We start from the raw sequence: 17,628 nt of genomic DNA, 5'->3' as shown, positions 1-17,628 counted from the left end.
TTGCAGAAGAAGAGAAGGATTTCTTCGGAGGAGGTGCTGCTGAGGAAAGAAACAGAGACTTACCTGCTGTAGCCGTGGATATCCACGCGTCTAGAGCTTCCCCAAAGAGAGCATGACCTGTATAGGGTAGGAACTCCACACTTTTTCTGGATTCGTTGGCCGACCACTGGCGCAGCCACAATCCCCGACGAGCTGAAACAGACATGGAAGAGATTCCTGCAGCCATGGAACCCAGGTCTTTCATGGAATCTACCATAAAACCTGCTGAATCATGTATGTTGCGTAAATATAATGCAACATCATCCCTGTCCATCGTATCCAAATCCTCTAGTAAGGTAGCCGACCACTTTACTATTGCCTTTGCAATCCATGCACTAGCAATAGTGGAACGTAATATGGCCCCTGAAGCAGTGTACATTGATTTAAGTTTGTTATAAATTTTTCTATCAGCCGGCTCCTTTAAGGCGGTAGATCCTGGAACAGGCATAACCACCTTCTTTGAGAGTCTGGACACAGATGCGTCAACAATCAGCGGGTTTTCCCATTTCTTCCTATTCTCCTCAGGGAAAGGAAACGCCACCAGTACCCTTTTAGGGACCTGGAATTTTTTCTCAGGATTTTCCCATGCTTTCTCAAATATAGCATTCAATTCCTTTGACGCAGGAAATGTTAGCGAGGCTTTTTTATTTTCAGTGAAAAAAGCCTCAACCTGCTCAGGTGTGGTATCATTAACATTCAACACATCTCTGATAGCCTCTATCAACAATTGCACCCCCTTTGCAGGAGATGCGGACCCCCGCAACACATCCCCATCACCATCTGTGGTGTCAGAATCGGTATCCGTGTCGTCTTGTGTGACATGCACAAGCGCACACTTATGGGGGTATATAACGGAGCGTCCTGAGGTACCAGAAACCGGCCATACTGCCATAGAGCTCTGTAATACCTGGGTTGCAGATTCATTAATTGCAACCCTGTCAGAAATCTGAGAAATCCAAAATTTGATAGAAGAAAACCACTCAGGTTCCCTTGCTGGTCTCTTTGCTAAACCAGTGTTATCCTAATTACATGGGATGGGATCATCCTGGGAGCATAAATCCTCTGCAGCATATGGCACAGTGTCCCTGGGACATAGCTAAAAGAGACCACCAAACACTCTACACACACAAAGGTGAGGGCAGACAGAGTTTCCCCAAGAATGGCAAGAGAGACACAGAGATTGGAGCCAACCCACACACAGCACTTTTACCAAAGGGAGACCCCTTGTCAGCGCTGATTGTGCACCTTAATAGGACACACATTCGTATTACAGCCCCCCCCTACCTTCTACAACCCCCTGGTACCGTTTACAGATAGCTGGAGTTGTTGTGGAGGGACCTGTTCACCTTCTCAGCGCTGTGCAGGCAGGAAAATGGCGCTGAAACGCTGCTGGGTCCGCTCTGAGAAGCTACGCCCCCTCAATGGCGCTGTCTTCCCGCTCTTCATGGATTATACTGGCCTGAGGAATTAGTGCTGGCTGAGATCCGAGGACTCTGACAGGCTTCTGGACCAGTGTAGGGGGTAAGCGCAGCCCCAGGGCGCCCCTCACAGCGCCGCACCATGTACCGCTGAGCCTTCCCAGGAGCGCAGTTAATACTGCGCTCCCTCCCCTCTGCCGCCATCTTCACACCAGCCCCTCGCTTGCTAGGGGGGGTCGGTGTCTTACTCGCCACTTCTTCAGCTCTGTAAGGGGTTGGTGGCATGCTGCTGGGGCGAGCGATCCCCTGTGGCGGGGAGCGATCCGACCCCTCTAGTGCTCAGTGTCCAGCCAGCAGAGACAGTGGCTCAGACCCCGCAGGGCGGACACTGCTCCCCCACTTAGTCCCTCGCTGCAGGGAGGCTGTTGCCAGTAGCCTCCCTGTAAAATAAAAAACTGTAAATTTAAACTTTTCTAGAGAAGCTCTGTAGAGCTCCCCTAGCTGTGACCAGCTCCTCCGGGCACATTTTCTAAACTGAGTCTGGTAGAAGGGGCATAGAGAGAGGAGCCAGCCCACACTCTTAAACTCTTAAAGTGCCAATGGCTCCTGGTGGACCCGTCTAAACCCCATGGTACTAATGTGGACCCCAGCATCCTCTGGGACGTAAGAGAAATATATATATATATATATATATATATATATCTCATCTACCTGCCTCTTTATTAGGGCCCCCACTGTCTGAAGTGCCCCGGGCCCCCCATAGTCTTAATCCAGCTCTGGGTTGCCATAGCAAATGTTTTCAATCATCACTTCACTGATCTGACCATTCTACTTGACCTCCTTTAACCTACAGGCACCACTTCACTCACTAATGAGCCTGTAATCATGTACCTCCTATTTGGATTCCAGAATGTTACAAGATCAGAAGTGTTAAAGCTATTATACTATGCTTACAGCAGCAGCATGAGGTCTGCATCGCCATTGTCACGCTGCCGTTGCGTGTTAGCTACAAATGTGTGTGTGTTCCCTTCCCCTTTTTTTAACCATTTTCCTTTTCTTCCTCTCTATCTTCATTAACTATATTTTTTATATTGTTTTTGTTTTAGTAAGTTTTTAACAATGTTTTTTCTTTGCTTAAGCAAAGCACAGCCACCAGGTTACCAAATGCAAATACGTAAATACATAATAGTATCTCAAATTCACAGCAGCACAGTGCCATAGTGGTTCTGAGCAGGATCATATCTGTATGGTATGTGTTCTCCTAATCTTTCTGCTTCTTCCCTCTGAGTGCACCAGTTGCATATCACAGACTATAAATAAACTGGTGACTAAATGAATCCAAGTGTTAGTGTGTGGGTGTTTGTGTGGTAAAGCATTTAGACTGCAAGCTGCCTTGAGGCAGATACTGATTTAAATGATACAAATCTCTGTAACAGTTGTATGTTATATGTAGCAGTTATATACATAAAGGTTAGTAATGGTAAATAATAAATATCTGGAATAGTAAGAAATACTTTAAGCATGTTTGCCGTCAACTTCAATATGTGCCACAAGGGACTGAACAATTTTCAGGATGACCACCAGGAGCGGTTCTTGGCGCAGGCAAGCAGTGCCTGTGCCCGCCGCATCTCAGTCCTGCCGGCTGCAGCCAGCACAATTCTCAGACGCTAGAGGTCATAATTGACCTCTACGGTCTGTGCGACGCTGTGGGAGAGACGTCGTGACGTCTCTCCCATAGATCCGAGGAGCGGACGGCCAGAGACATGGGGCAGCAGCGGTCGGGAAGCAGGAGCGGGGCTGGTGAGTATTGTGTGTTTTTGTTTTTTTTGTGTGTGTAAGCGGCCTACCAGGGGGCAAATCAACTGCGGGCACAACTACTGGCGGCACATCTATTTGGGGAAAATCTACTGGGGGCACATCTACAGGGGGCACGCCTGCTGGGGGCACATCTACAGGGGGCAAATCTACAGGGGGCCAATCTACAGAGGGCAAATCTATGGGGGGCACACGATACTATTCTGTGGTGAAGCCCCTTTCCTATGAAGCCAAACTTTCGCCCTGGGCACCACAAGGTCTAGAACCAGCCCTGATGACCACATGTATGACCAAATCAGTTGGGAACATTCCAAGACGAGGCCAGTTTCCACTGATTTGGCCATACATGTGTTTATCCAAATAAAAAAAAATCCCATTATACAAGTATGGACAGCATAATTATTTTATTGCTAGTGCTAAGGAGGGTGAGGCAAAGCACTGCACAATGATCAAATTAAAACCCATCAGGTACTCATTCATCAAGTACAATAAACAACTGAAAGTATCTCTGATAAGAATACTAAGATCTGGGAATGATGCTGTAGACTTATGAACATAAAATCACTAATTGCGGCACTTGGGGGGGGGGGGGGGGGTCGATGGCACCCGCTTCCCACCTTGCTTGTGGGATGCAGGTCCCTCCTTCCTGGCCAGCGTCATCTTCCCAGAGATATTTGGGAAGATGGAGCATGTGCACTAGAGAGAAAAGACTGTCACAGTGGCGGAGTCTTTGTTTTCAATGTGCAGGCACCATATTCCTGAAGTTATAAGTGGGAATATGGTGCCAGCCTTACATAGGTATACTGGAGAGGGGTGGAGGGAAGAAAGGGGGGGGGGGGGGAGTGGAGAGGTGCAGTGGACCCTGGCACCTCCAGCAGTCTGGGCGATGGAAATTAGTACCCTCTCCAACCCCCCTCTCGAGGCCACTGTCAATGGCTTACTTTAATAGGGACACCCTTCTAATGCTGTGTCCACAGATCATGATAAAATACTTGTGGTATGGATTTTATTTATATTCTGTAGCCCAGACATACTGAGAACTGTTTTGCAGAGAATATTAAATCATCCACACAAACATGGGGATAGCATAAAAACTCCACAGTGATGCATTACGACGGAATTGAACTGATGACCTCAGTGCTGTGAGGCAGCAATGCTAGTCACTATGCCAACCGTGTAAAAAAAGAAGTAGGAATGCGCTTCCTTAAAAATGACTGTATAATAAAATACATGCATATTTATTAAACCTAGTTTAAAATTAACATTCAATTCAATTAGGCACCGCTAAGTCGCACCCGTGAGTCAGTGCATTTATACGCCACACTTACAGTACCTCTAGACTCCATAAGGCTGCATACAAAAATCCATCAGTTCAGGGCGAGATCAGACTGCGAGTTCAGCTGCCATTGCCGGTGTTACTACGCCTTTGCAATGGTAACTTGCTCCTAATTGAATTGACTCATACATTTTTATATCAGCACAAATGTGCAAGTACAGGTGCGTCCTTGTACACCGATATATACTGTATACAAAAAAGATGATACATCGCTAGATGTGGCTCAGTCGCGCCAGGCTTCTTGCACCGCATGGCATATTGAGCCTAGGTGTATGAGGACATATCAGCACATTAAAGTGGCAGCACTCACTACTAATATATATTTGTCAATATGAACACTTATCATCAATGATATGACAGCTCCCAATTATGATGTGGAGGGGCAGAAAATAAAAATTTACTTACCGATAATTCTATTTCTCGTAGTCCGTAGTGGATGCTGGGAACTCCGTAAGGACCATGGGGAATAGCGGCTCCGCAGGAGACTGGGCACAAAAGTAAAGCTTTAGGACTACCTGGTGTGCACTGGCTCCTTCCCCTATGACCCTCCTCCAAGCCTCAGTTAGGATACTGTGCCCGGACGAGCGTACACAATAAGGAAGGATTTTTGAATCCCGGGTAAGACTCATACCAGCCACACCAATCACACCGTACAACTTGTGATCTGAACCCAGTTAACAGCATGATAACCGAGGAGCCTCTGGAAAGATGGCTCACAACAACAATAACCCGATTTAGTTAACAATAACTATGTACAAGTATTGCAGACAATCCGCACTTGGGATGGGCGCCCAGCATCCACTACGGACTACGAGAAATAGAATTATCGGTAAGTAAATTCTTATTTTCTCTGACGTCCTAGTGGATGCTGGGAACTCCGTAAGGACCATGGGGATTATACCAAAGCTCCCAAACGGGCGGGAGAGTGCGGATGACTCTGCAGCACCGAATGAGAGAACTCCAGGTCCTCCTCAGCCAGGGTATCAAATTTGTAGAATTTAGCAAACGTGTTTGCCCCTGACCAAGTAGCTGCTGGGCAAATTTGTAAAGCCGAGACCCCTCGGGCAGCCGCCCAAGATGAGCCCACCTTCCTTGTAGAATGGGCATTTACAGATTTTGGCTGTGGCAGGCCTGCCACAGAATGTGCAAGCTGAATTGTACTACAAATCCAACGAGCAATAGTCTGCTTCGAAGCAGGAGCACCCAGCTTGTTGGGTGCATACAAGATAAACAGCGAGTCAGATTTTCTGACTCCAGCCGTCCTGGAAACATATATTTTCAGGGCCCTGACAACGTCTAGCAACTTGGAGTCCTCCAAGTCCCTAGTAGCCGCAGGCACCACAATAGGTTGGTTCAGGTGAAACGCTGACACCACCTTAGGGAGAAACTGAGGACGAGTCCTCAATTCCGCCCTGTCCGAATGGAAAATCAGATAGGGGCTTTTGCAGGATAAAGCCGCCAATTCTGACACTCGCCTGGCCGAAGCCAGGGCCAACAGCATGGCCACTTTCCATGTGAGATATTTTAAATCCACAGATTTAAGTGGTTCAAACCAATGTGATTTGAGGAACCCCAAAACTACATTGAGATCCCAAGGTGCCACTGGAGGCACAAAAGGAGGCTGTATATGCAGCACCCCCTTGACAACGTCTGAACTTCAGGAACTGAAGCCAGTTCTTTCTGGAAGAAAATCGACAGGGCCGAAATCTGAACCTTAATGGATCCCAATTTGAGGCCCATAGACACTCCTGTTTGCAGGAAATGCAGGAATCGACCCAGTTGAAATTCCTCCGTTGGGGCCTTCCTTGCCTCGCACCACGCAACATATTTTAGCCAAATGCGGTGATAATGCTTTGCGGTTACATCCTTCCTGGCTTTGATCAGGGTAGGGATGACTTCCTCCGGAATGCCTTTTTCCTTCAGGATCCGGCGTTCAACCGCCATGCCGTCAAACGCAGCCGCGTTAAGTCTTGGAACAGACAGGGTCCTTGCTGGAGCAGGTCCCTTCTTAGAGGCAGAGGCCACGGGTCCTGTGCGAGCATCTCTTGAAGTTCCGGGTACCAAGTCCTTCTTGGCCAATCCGGAGCCATGAGTTTAGTTCTTACTCCTCTCCGTCTTATAATTCTCAGAACCTTGGGTATGAGAGGCAGAGGAGGGAACACATACACTGACTGGTACACCCACGGTGTTACCAGAGCGTCCACAGCTATTGCCTGAGGGTCCCTTGACCTGGCGCAATACCTGTCCAGTTTTTTGTTGAGGCGGGACGCCATCATGTCCACCTTTGGTTTTTCCCAATGGTTTACAATCATGTGGAAGACTTCTGGATGAAGTCCCCACTCTCCCGGGTGGAGGTCGTGCCTGCTGAGGAACACTGCTGACAGTGCTATCACATGATTTTCCGCCCAGCGAAGAATCCTTGCAGCTTCTGCCATTGCCCTCCTGCTTCTTGTGCCGCCCTGTCTGTTTACGTGGGCGACTGCCGTGATGTTGTCCGACTGGATCAACACCGGCTGACCTTGAAGCAGAGGTCTTGCTAGGCTTAGAGCATTGTAAATGGCCCTTAGCTCCAGGATATTTATGTGAAGTGATGTCTCCAGGCTTGACCACAAGCCCTGGAAATTCCTTCCCTGTGTGACTGCTCCCCAGCCTCGCAGGCTGGCATCCGTGGTCACCAGGACCCAGTCCTGAATGCCGAATCTGCGGCCCTCTAGAAGATGAGCACTCTGCAACCACCACAGGAGAGACACCCTTGTCTTTGGTGACAAGGTTATCCGCTGATGCATCTGAAGATGCGACCCGGACCATTTGTCTAGCAGATCCCACTGGAAAGTTCTTGCGTGGAATCTGCCGAATGGGATCGCTTCGTAGGAAGCCACCATTTTTCCCAGGACCTTTGTGCATTGATGCACTGACACTTGGCCTGGTTTTAGGAGGTTTCTGACTAGTTCGGATAACTCCCTGGCTTTCTCCTCCGGGAGAAACACCTTTTTCTGGACTGTGTCCAGGATCATCCCTAGGAATAGAAGACGTGTCGTCAGGATCAGCTGCGATTTTGGAATATTGAGAATCCAACCGTGCTGCCGCAACACTACCTGAGATAGTGCTACCCCGACTTCCAACTGTTCCCTGGATCTTGCCCTTATGAAGAGATCGTCCAAGTAAGGGATAACTAAAACTTCCTTCCTTCGAAGGAGTATCATCATTTCGGCCATTACCTTGGTAAAGACCCGGGGTGCCGTGGACAATCCAAACGGCAGCGTCTGAAACTGATAGTGACAGTTCTGTACCACAAACCTGAGGTACACTTGGTGAGAAGGGTAAATTGGGACATGGAGGTAAGCATCCTTGATGTCCAGAGACACCATATAATCCCCTTCTTCCAGGTTCGCAATCACTGCTCTGAGTGACTCCATCTTGAATTTGAACCTGTGTATGTAAGTGTTCAAGGATTTCAGATTTAAAATAGGTCTCACCGAGCCGTCCGGCTTCGGTACCACAAACAGCGTGGAATAATACCCCTGTCCCTGTTGCAGGAGGGGTATCTTGATTATCACCTGCTGGGAATACAGCTTGTGAATGGCTTCCAATACCGCCTCCCTGTCGGAGGGAGACGTCGGTAAAGCAGACTTTAGGAAACGGCGAGGGGGAGACGTCTCGAATTCCAATTTGTACCCCTGAGATACCACCTGAAGGATCCAGGCGTCCACTTGCGAGTGAGCCCACTGCGCGCTGAAATTCTTGAGACGGGCCCCCACCGTGCCTGAGTCCGCTTGTAAAGCCCCAGCGTCATGCTGAGGACTTGGCAGAGGCGGGAGAGGGCTTCTGTTCCTGGGAACTGGCTGTTTGCTGCAGCCTTTTCCCTCTCCCTCTGCCACGGGGCAGAAAAGAGGAACCTTTTGCCCGCTTGCCCTTATGGGGCCGAAAGGACTGCGCCTGATAATACGGCATCTTCTTATGTTGAGAGGCTACCTGGGGTAAAAATGTGGATTTCCCAGCAGTTGCCGTGGCTACCAGGTCTGATAGACCTACCCCAAATAACTCCTCCCCTTTATAAGGCAATACTTCCATATGCCTTTTGGAATCCGCATCCCCTGACCACTGTCGTGTCCATAACCCTCTTCTGGCAGAAATGGACAGCGCACTTACTCTTGATGCCAGTCGGCAGATATCCCTCTGTGCATCACGCATATATAGAAATGCATCTTTTAAATGCTCTATAGTCAGTAATATACTGTCCCTGTCTAGGGTATCAATATTGTCCGTCAGGGAATCCGACCAAGCCATCCCAGCACTGCACATCCAGGCTGAGGCGATTGCTGGTCGCAGTATAACTCCCGTGTGAGTGTATATACATTTTAGGATATTTTCCTGCTTTCTGTCAGCAGGTTCCTTAAGGGCGGCCGTCTCAGGAGAGGGTAGTGCCACCTGTTTAGACAAGCGTGTGAGCGCTTTATCCACCCTAGGGGGTGTTTCCCAACGTGCCCTATCCTCTGGCGGGAAAGGGTATAATGCCAATAACGTTTTAGGAATTATCAGTTTTTTATCGGGGGAAACCCACGCTTCATCACACACTTCATTTAATTCCTCCGATGCACGAAAAACTACAGGCACTTTTTTCTCACCAAACATAATACCCTTTTTAGTGGTACTTGTATTATCAGAAATATGTAAAACATTTTTCATTGCCTCAATCATGTAACGTGTGGCCCTACTGGAAGTCACATTCGTCTCTTCATCGTCGACACTGGAGTCAGTATCCGTGTCGGCGTCTGTGTCTGCCATCTGAGGTAACGGGCGTTTTAGAGCCCCTGATGGCCTTTGAGACGCCTGGACATGCACAAGCTGAGTAGCCGGCTGTCTCATGTCGTCAACTGTCTTTTGTAAAGAGCTGACACTGTCACGTAATTCCTTCCATAAGCCCATCCACTCAGGTGTCGACTCCCTAGGGGGTGACATCTTTATTACAGGCAATTGCTCCGCCTCCACATAATTTTCCTCCTCAAACATGTCGACACAATCGTACCGACACACCACACACACACAGGGAATGCTCTGATAGAGGACAGGACCCCACTAGCCCTTTGGGGAGACAGAGGGAGAGTATGCCAGCACACACCAGAGCGCTATATATACACAGGGATACCACTATATAATGTGTTTTTCCCTTTATAGCTGCTGATATTATCAAACTGCGCCAAATTAGTGCCCCCCCTCTCTTTTTTACCCTTTTCTGTAGTGCAGGACTGCAGGGGAGAGTCAGGGAGACGTCCTTCCAGCGGAGCTGTGATGGAAAATGGCGCCAGTGTGCTGAGGAGATAGGCTCCGCCCCCTTCTCTGACTTTTCTCCCGCTTTTTGCTGAATTCTGGCAGGGGTTAAAATACATCCATATAGCCCTGGGGGTTATATGTGGTGTATTTTCGCCAGCCAAGGTGTTTATATTGCTGCTCAGGGCGCCCCCTCCTAGCGCCCTGCACCCTCAGTGACCGGAGTGTGAAGTGTGCCTGAGGAGCAATGGCGCACAGCTGCAGTGCTGTGCGCTACCTTGTTGAAGATGGATGTCTTCTGCCGCCGATTTTCCGGACCTCTTCTTGCTTCTGGCTCTGTAAGGGGGCCGGCGGCGCGGCTCTGGGACCGGACTCCGAGGCAGGGCCTGTGTTCGGTCCCTCTGGAGCTAATGGTGTCCAGTAGCCAAGAAGCCCAAGCTGGCTGCAAGCAGGCAGGTTCGCTTCTTCTCCCCTTAGTCCCTCGATGCAGTGAGCCTGTTGCCAGCAGGTCTCACTGAAAATAAGAAACCTAAAACTAACTTTTTCTAAGAAGCTCAGGAGAGCCCCCTAGATTGCACCCTGCTCGGTCGGGCACAAAAATCTAACTGAGGCTTGGAGGAGGGTCATAGGGGGAGGAGCCAGTGCACACCAGGTAGTCCTAAAGCTTTACTTTTGTGCCCAGTCTCCTGCGGAGCCGCTATTCCCCATGGTCCTTACGGAGTTCCCAGCATCCACTAGGACGTCAGAGAAATACCTGTTAAATTTATTCCAACATCATACAGTTGCTACAGATTTGTGGGCTCCACATTCATGCTACAAATCTTATGTTCCATCACATCCTATACTCAGGGCTGCCAAGAACGGGTTTGGTCCTAAGCACTGTAGGGGGAATGGCCTTATCACTGCATGTAGCCACACCTCCTACAAATACAGTAGTATGTGCACTCGATGCACTAGGGGGGACTCGGACCCCCACAGTTCCCGTTCCTACAAGCCCGGGTTCAGGCTCCCCCATCCCCTCCGTGCCCCTGCCCATAATTTTTGTGACCTGATGGGTTATCATCATGCTAGATGACCTATAAGAATATGTGTTGATTGTGGCCATAAAGGATGCACATGATCAGGCACAACATTCAGGTACTGTAGGCTGTGCCAATAAAACTATACTTATTTAGTATATGGGTCATAACTCTGAACCATTAATCTGGTTATCATGCCAAATTCTGTACATACCAGCTATATGTAACTGCAGAAACCTAGACTTGTCAGACAAGGTGGCATTTTTCCAGTGTTCACAAGATCCTGATTTACCTGTTTTTAGTGAATAGGGGTGGAACCCGGTGTGATTTTCTGCTGCTGTAGCCCATACACATAAATGGAGTGTATTTTGTGATGAATTTTGATTTACAGAGTTATTGTCCTTTAAACCACATTCTCCTCTCAAGTCTCATTACAGCATCTATAAACCATAAGATTGCTTCTCACCGAATGTTTTGGGTTTTAAGCAGAATTTTTTGTAATCTTTAAAGACTGTGGGCCTGATTCAAGTTTGTTAGCAAACCAAAAAAGCAAGCAACTGTGCAAAACCATGCTGCACTGCAGGTGGGGCACATGTAACATGTGCAGAGAGAGTTAGATTTATTTGGTTTGCTAACAAACCTGAATAACCCCTGTGTGCATGCTAATCCCAGGAGAAGTGCAGTTTCTGAGATACTCAAACAACCCCATCTGATACCAACAATCATTCCATAGTTAAAGTCCCCATTCTGATGTTTGGTCTGAACAGTAACTGAACATCTTGAACATGTCTACATACGTTTGTACACCGAGTTGCTGTGACATGATTGGCTGATTATATACAGTATATGCATTAACGAGCAGGTGTACAGGAATACTTAATAATAGGGCCACAGCAGAGTGACTGCACCATGAGCCAGCCAACCTTGCTGAAAATGTGACATCATGATGTCATGCTGAGGACAGTGGTATAGTACTAGGCCCCGCAGACTCCGCGGTGGCTTGGAGGCACTGACTGGCTTGTGGGCGCTGGGGATCTGCGGAGGCTATTGCTACGCCACTGCCTGGACCTGGATATATATGTCTGTAGTCCCATCACACTTGCCCCCATTAAAAATGTCCCTCCCAAAATGGCTACAGCCTCAGAGTAGACCGTTATTAAGGATGCTAGAGGAGGCGGCAGTCATTTTGGGAGGGATATTTTTAACGGGTGCAGGCATGACAGGCCTGCAGACCCATGACGGCTGCCGGAGAGGGGGGAATACCCTAACAACGAGCAGGTACCATAGGAAGGGGGGCTCCTGAAACTTTTTGGGTGGGGGGATCCCTAATTTATAGTGACACCACTGGCTGAGGAATCACAGCCACCAGCACCTGGGAGTACAGCACTGACACCTCAGGATGCTCCATGGGCCCTATGCAGAGGGACCACTTGCATGTCCCTAGTTACACCCCTGCCTAACAAAGTAGTCACTTGTATATAAATAAGGCTTGCATTAGAATTTCCCCCCAAAAAAATTAAATGGTCTTTGAACTTGTCCATTGAATTATTTAACAGTGCTGCCCCCCAGGTCTCTAGGTGAAGGGGCCGCTCGCATGATCCTAGTTACGGCCCTGCCCAACAAAGTAGTCACTAAGTGTATATAAATAAGGCTTGCTTTAGAATTTTCCCCCAAAAAAATTCAAAGTGGTCTTTGAACTGGTCCACTGAATTAATGAAAAAAATATCACTGCGTAATGTTGAACTTTAAATAGAGAAGTTCAAACAAGTTCAAGCGGAACTTGAACTTTGTACTTGAACACAATACAGTGAAATTGAAGTTTTCAAAATAGAATAAAAAAGTAGTTTTAAGCTAAAACAGACATGTTAATTTTAACATGCTTGAATTACAACTTGCAGGCACAGCAGCTGGATCCAAATTGAACTAGTCCAATAATCATAATAAAACCTCTAGTAACTCTTGAACTGGCCAAATTCTATTGAAATCTGAAGCTGCTCTTACAATCCTGCCATTGCTACTTATCATGGGAAGAGTTGGCGCATATTTCTTCTTCTCCCAATTTTGCAGGCGGCAGAGAAAATAAGAAATAGTAATAGGTGGGATTGCATATGCATCCTCTTAATATCCCTTTAGTATCTCCATGCTCTCTGTACTTTATGACGGTACAATGTTTCGGTATTGTATTATGTTCATTCTATCTGTTAGGTCGTCTGCTTTTCTCAATCCATGCTGCATCTCTTGGTAAACTAATCAGCTCTTTTGGATTTCACCATCTGTGTGCAGACGATACTCAAATCTAACTAACTCAAATCTACCTTTCCTCCCCAGATTTCTCACCATTTGCATTGGTCCGTGTCGCTGAATGCATTTCTGTAGTTTCCTCTTGGATGTCATCTCGCCACCTCAAATTTAATATTTCCAAAACAGAATTAATTATATTTCCACCAACCAATAGTAGTTACCAAAATGATATCTCTATCACTGTTGAGAACTAGGCAATCAATCCTACCACACAAGCTCACTGCCTAGGTGCAGGGCCATTTCTTGGGGCGGGCGAGCCGTGCAATCGCACGGGGCCGCCGCCACGGCACTGACTGTGGCTCCCTTGTTTCCCCCTCCTCCCTCTCCCCGAGGGAGGTGGAGTTTCGTGGGATGACATCCCGCAAAACTCCGCCCCCCTGAGTGGAGTATTGAGGAGGAGAGGGAGCCAAACTAAGAAGGAGAGGCGGCCGGCGCGTGGGCCGAAGAGCGGGAATCACCTCTGTAAGTATTCTCTTTCTTTCATTCTTTCTCTCTATCTCTCTAAAAGGGGGACACTTGCCTGCCATAATCTGTAAAAAGGGGGACACTTGCCTGCCATAATGTATAAAAAGGGGGACACTTGCCTGCCATAATGTGTAAAAAGGGGGACACTTGCCTGCCTTAATGTGTAAAAAGAGGACACTTGCCTGCGGTAATGTGTAAAATGGGGACTCTTGCCTGACGTGATGTGTAAAATGGGGACTCTTGCCTGCCGTGATGTATAAAATGGGGATTCTTGCCTGCCGTGATGTGTAAAATGGGTACTCTTGCCTGCCATGATGTATAAAATGGGGATTCTTGCCTGCCATGATGTATAAAATGGGGATTCTTGCCTGCCGTGATGTGTAAAATGGGGATTCTTGCCTGCCGTGATGTGTAATATGGGGATTCATGCCTGCCGTGATGTGTAAAATGGGGACTCTTGCCTGCCATGATGTGTAAAATGGGGACTCTTGCCTGCCGTGATGTGTAAAATGGGGACTCTTGCCTGCCGTGATGTGTAAAATGGGGACTCTTGCCTGCCGTGATGTGTAAAATGGGGACTCTTGCCTGCCGTGATGTGTAAAATGGGCACTCTTGCCTGCCGTGATGTGTAAAATGGGCACTCTTGCCTGCCGTAATGTGTAAAATGGGCACTCTTGCCTGCCGTAATGTGTAAAATGGGGACTATTGCCTGCCGTAATGAGCAAAATGGAGACTCTTGCCTGCGGTAATGTGTAAAATGGGGACTCTTGCCTGCCGTGATGTATAAAATGGGGATTCTTGCCTGCCGTGATGTGTAAAATTGGTACTCTTGCCTGCCATGATGTATAAAATGGGGATTCTTGCCTGCCATGATGTATAAAATGGGGATTCTTGCCTGCCGTGATGTGTAATATGGGGATTCTTGCCTGCCGTGATGTGTAATATGGGGATTCTTGCCTGCCGTGATGTGTAAAATGGGGACTCTTGCCTGCCATGATGTGTAAAATGGGGACTCTTGCCTGCCGTAATGTGTAAAATGGGGACTATTGCCTGCCGTAATGTGCAAAATGGGGACTCTGCCTGCCGTAATGTGGGGATTTAATGTAACAAGGGCATTGCGGTGTGTGGCATAATATGGTGCAGGGGGCATTACTGTGTGGGGCTTAATATTGTAGAATTTTTTTTCCCTATGGTGGGCGTGATCTGTTGGTACAGGGTCAAATACTGGGGTGTAAGGTAGTCTTTTCAGACGAGGCCACGCCCATTAAAATGAGGCCATGCCCCCTTGCCTAAGGCACGCGCAAGGTTTTTTTTAATCTAAGGGGGGGGGGGGGGGCATTTTTTTATGTCATGGGGGGGGCATTTTTAAATCTCACACTGGGAGCCAAATTGGCTAGAAACAGCCCTGCCTAGGTGTCATCCTCGACTCTGAATTGTCCTTTGTTCCCTACATTTAATCTGTCTGTATATCTTGCTACATGCATCTAAAAAACATCCTCAAAATATTTCCATACCTTGCACAAGACACTGCAAAAACTGTAATCCATGCTCTTATTTTCTCTCGCACTGATTGTTGCAATGGCCTTACCAATAAGACTCTCACCACTACAATCTATCCTGAAATATGGGGTATGGGGGTATACCTCTTTCAAATGGTATATCAACATAAAAGCTAATGTTATACTGATTATATGCTCTACAGAAAAATAATGTAGTCCATATATATATATATATATGTGTAGGGTGATTCAAAAGTCGCAGTACACTCTTTTCTTTCAAAACTGTGCAAAAAATGGGAGAACTGACTTAGATGCAAGATGGCCAATTTCAAGTTGGCGCCCATATTTGGTGCATACCCTAAAGGATAGCCCACCTCACCCATACCTTACTGGAGTATTCAGTTTTCCCATATATATATGTATTATACTCTTCAGTGTCATCACTCAGGTTGCTGTAAGGCCAGGACAGGATAAAAAAAACCATCATGGGAACTATTACTTTTATTTTTGGATAACAGCATTTATAAAAGCTAAATTATCTGCACCCCAGAAGGATTCAATTATTTAGTCAGTATGTAAAAGTTTCTTAGTTCATAAAAGATTTGTTGGACAACCGCATTACTCATTAGGCCTTTTTTCACATGGGGAGTAGGACAGATACAAGTGACCCAGAAAACTTGGACAGAAACAGTATTAGGAGAATGTAATACCATCCCATTGGGAGTCTGGGAGCAATCTCTGAGATTTGGGAGTCTCACAGACATTTCAGGAGAGTAGGCAAGTAAGTAGTATCTGGCCATAGAAAAAAATTATCACAATTAAAAGAGGATCAAATAAAGCAGCCTATACTAGGCATCATTACAATTTAAAATCATGTTTAACATTAAAAATGTGCATTAGCGAAAAAGCAATTGTCACATGAGTAATGATAAAACGGGAGTGGATAGATATTTCTGTAAACGTTATAATATAGTCTTATCTTTGTTCTAGTATGGCAATATAAGTCTGTACAGTGTGCATTTCTGGACATACAGTACGTCTTGCCAGAGAGTGACAAAGACAATATACTTTTCTCTTGAACTTACACAGTGTTTAAACAATATCTACAGTTACTCTGCTGCATATTTCATCTTCCAAATTTACCTCAGCTGTAAATCAAATTGTCGAGTTTCTCCCCCATGCAGAAACATGTCCCATGTGGATATATAATCATTAAATAGTTCAGCACACCAAAGCATACAGACTTAATCCTAAAGTCTAAGACTACTTAGTGTTTCAATAAATCCCAGTGTCCACTTTTAAATTTCTTTTCTAATGTCCTACCTTTAAAGTGCTTTTCAAAATGCGCAGTCTGTGAAGCTTTTCATTGACTACTGGATCACTACACCTTTTAATAAAAGACTTCTTGTACTCCATTTTGGTTGAGAGTCGCTGTTCTCCAAGAGGGGACAAACTGGCCTGTTCCAAGGCCCTGTAGAGATCTTGTAAAGAGTCTGCTGGCTTCTTGTCTACAGTTTCTGCTATCATGAAAACAGAAGGAATGGAGCAACATTAACGGGTGAATAATAAAAAGCCAGCAACTTGTTTTTTTCCTGGTTATGTTTGCAGGCTCCATTGTCTTGCATGAATATCAAAGGAGAACTTTACTGTACTTACCAATTTTAGATCACTACTAGTACTGCACCTGATGCTTCTAGGAGCCCAATAATGGGGAAAATGTGACACTCAACTGCATCCATTGTAAGTGGACTGGATGTGTCTATTTGTCTTCACTGACAAACTTAAAAACCAGGCAGATACTTTCAAAATCCTACGAATAGTAGCCCATGAAGAGGCATAAGATACCATACTAGAGGAGTCAAGGGTCTACTGAGCCAGGGATTTGGCAGAGGTATAGGACTTCTACAGTTTCACTAGTTTGGAAGTGGTGGTGAAGGTAAAAAAATTCTCTTATTTTATTTACATAGTGTTTGGGTTTTGGGGATTTATATTGTCAACTGTAATGTACTATAGCATTGTAATAAAAATGTAAATGTTAAAATAAAGAGTGCAAGTAAATGAAAGATACCTTTTATATGTAGTATGGCCAACAAAGAAATGAATGGACTGGTACAGCAGCAGCCAACGAATGCAGACCTATCCCAACCTAACCAAAATAGCAATTATATAAATACATATGGGTGGTCATTTCAAGTACAACCAGTCCACTGGGCAAAGGGCAGCAGCTGTATAAAGCAAGTTAGACCCACATTCTTAGGAATTCTATTTGCCAATATATTGTACTGTATATAAGTTTTAGGAGCTCATTTTTGGAGAATTGGACTGTATAGATTAATTTAAACAACAAACTAAAAAAAGAACGTAGTTTTCAACTCCAAGTACTTGAGATGCTTGTTTCTGTAAGTTCATTTTCAAAAACCGCAAATAGTGCAAAAATTTCTATCCTTAGACAATAGTGTTATATACTG

General features: G+C 46.3%; 1 protein-coding gene across 5 annotated transcripts in view; it reads right to left on the bottom strand.

Moving 5' to 3' along the window:
- Window positions 1-17,628, bottom strand: part of CNKSR2 (connector enhancer of kinase suppressor of Ras 2) — an 805,595-nt gene that overhangs the window by 53,360 nt on the left and 734,607 nt on the right. For 2 of the 5 annotated variants that reach the window (XM_063955759.1, XM_063955761.1), the window contains one exon: window positions 16,484-16,680. The exons of 1 other annotated variant lie outside the window; for it this stretch is intronic. In XM_063955759.1, the coding sequence (XP_063811829.1) occupies window positions 16,484-16,680 (197 nt within the window). Of the gene's footprint in view, window positions 1-13,240; window positions 13,298-16,483; window positions 16,681-17,628 lie in introns of those variants that run through there. 2 more of the 5 variants (XM_063955762.1, XM_063955760.1) reach the window with 2 other exon arrangements.

This window comes from Pseudophryne corroboree, chromosome 2 (assembly GCF_028390025.1).
Source record: "Pseudophryne corroboree isolate aPseCor3 chromosome 2, aPseCor3.hap2, whole genome shotgun sequence".
NCBI classification, from domain to species: Eukaryota; Metazoa; Chordata; class Amphibia; order Anura; family Myobatrachidae; genus Pseudophryne; species Pseudophryne corroboree.
This window is presented reverse-complemented; position numbering and strand designations above follow the sequence as displayed.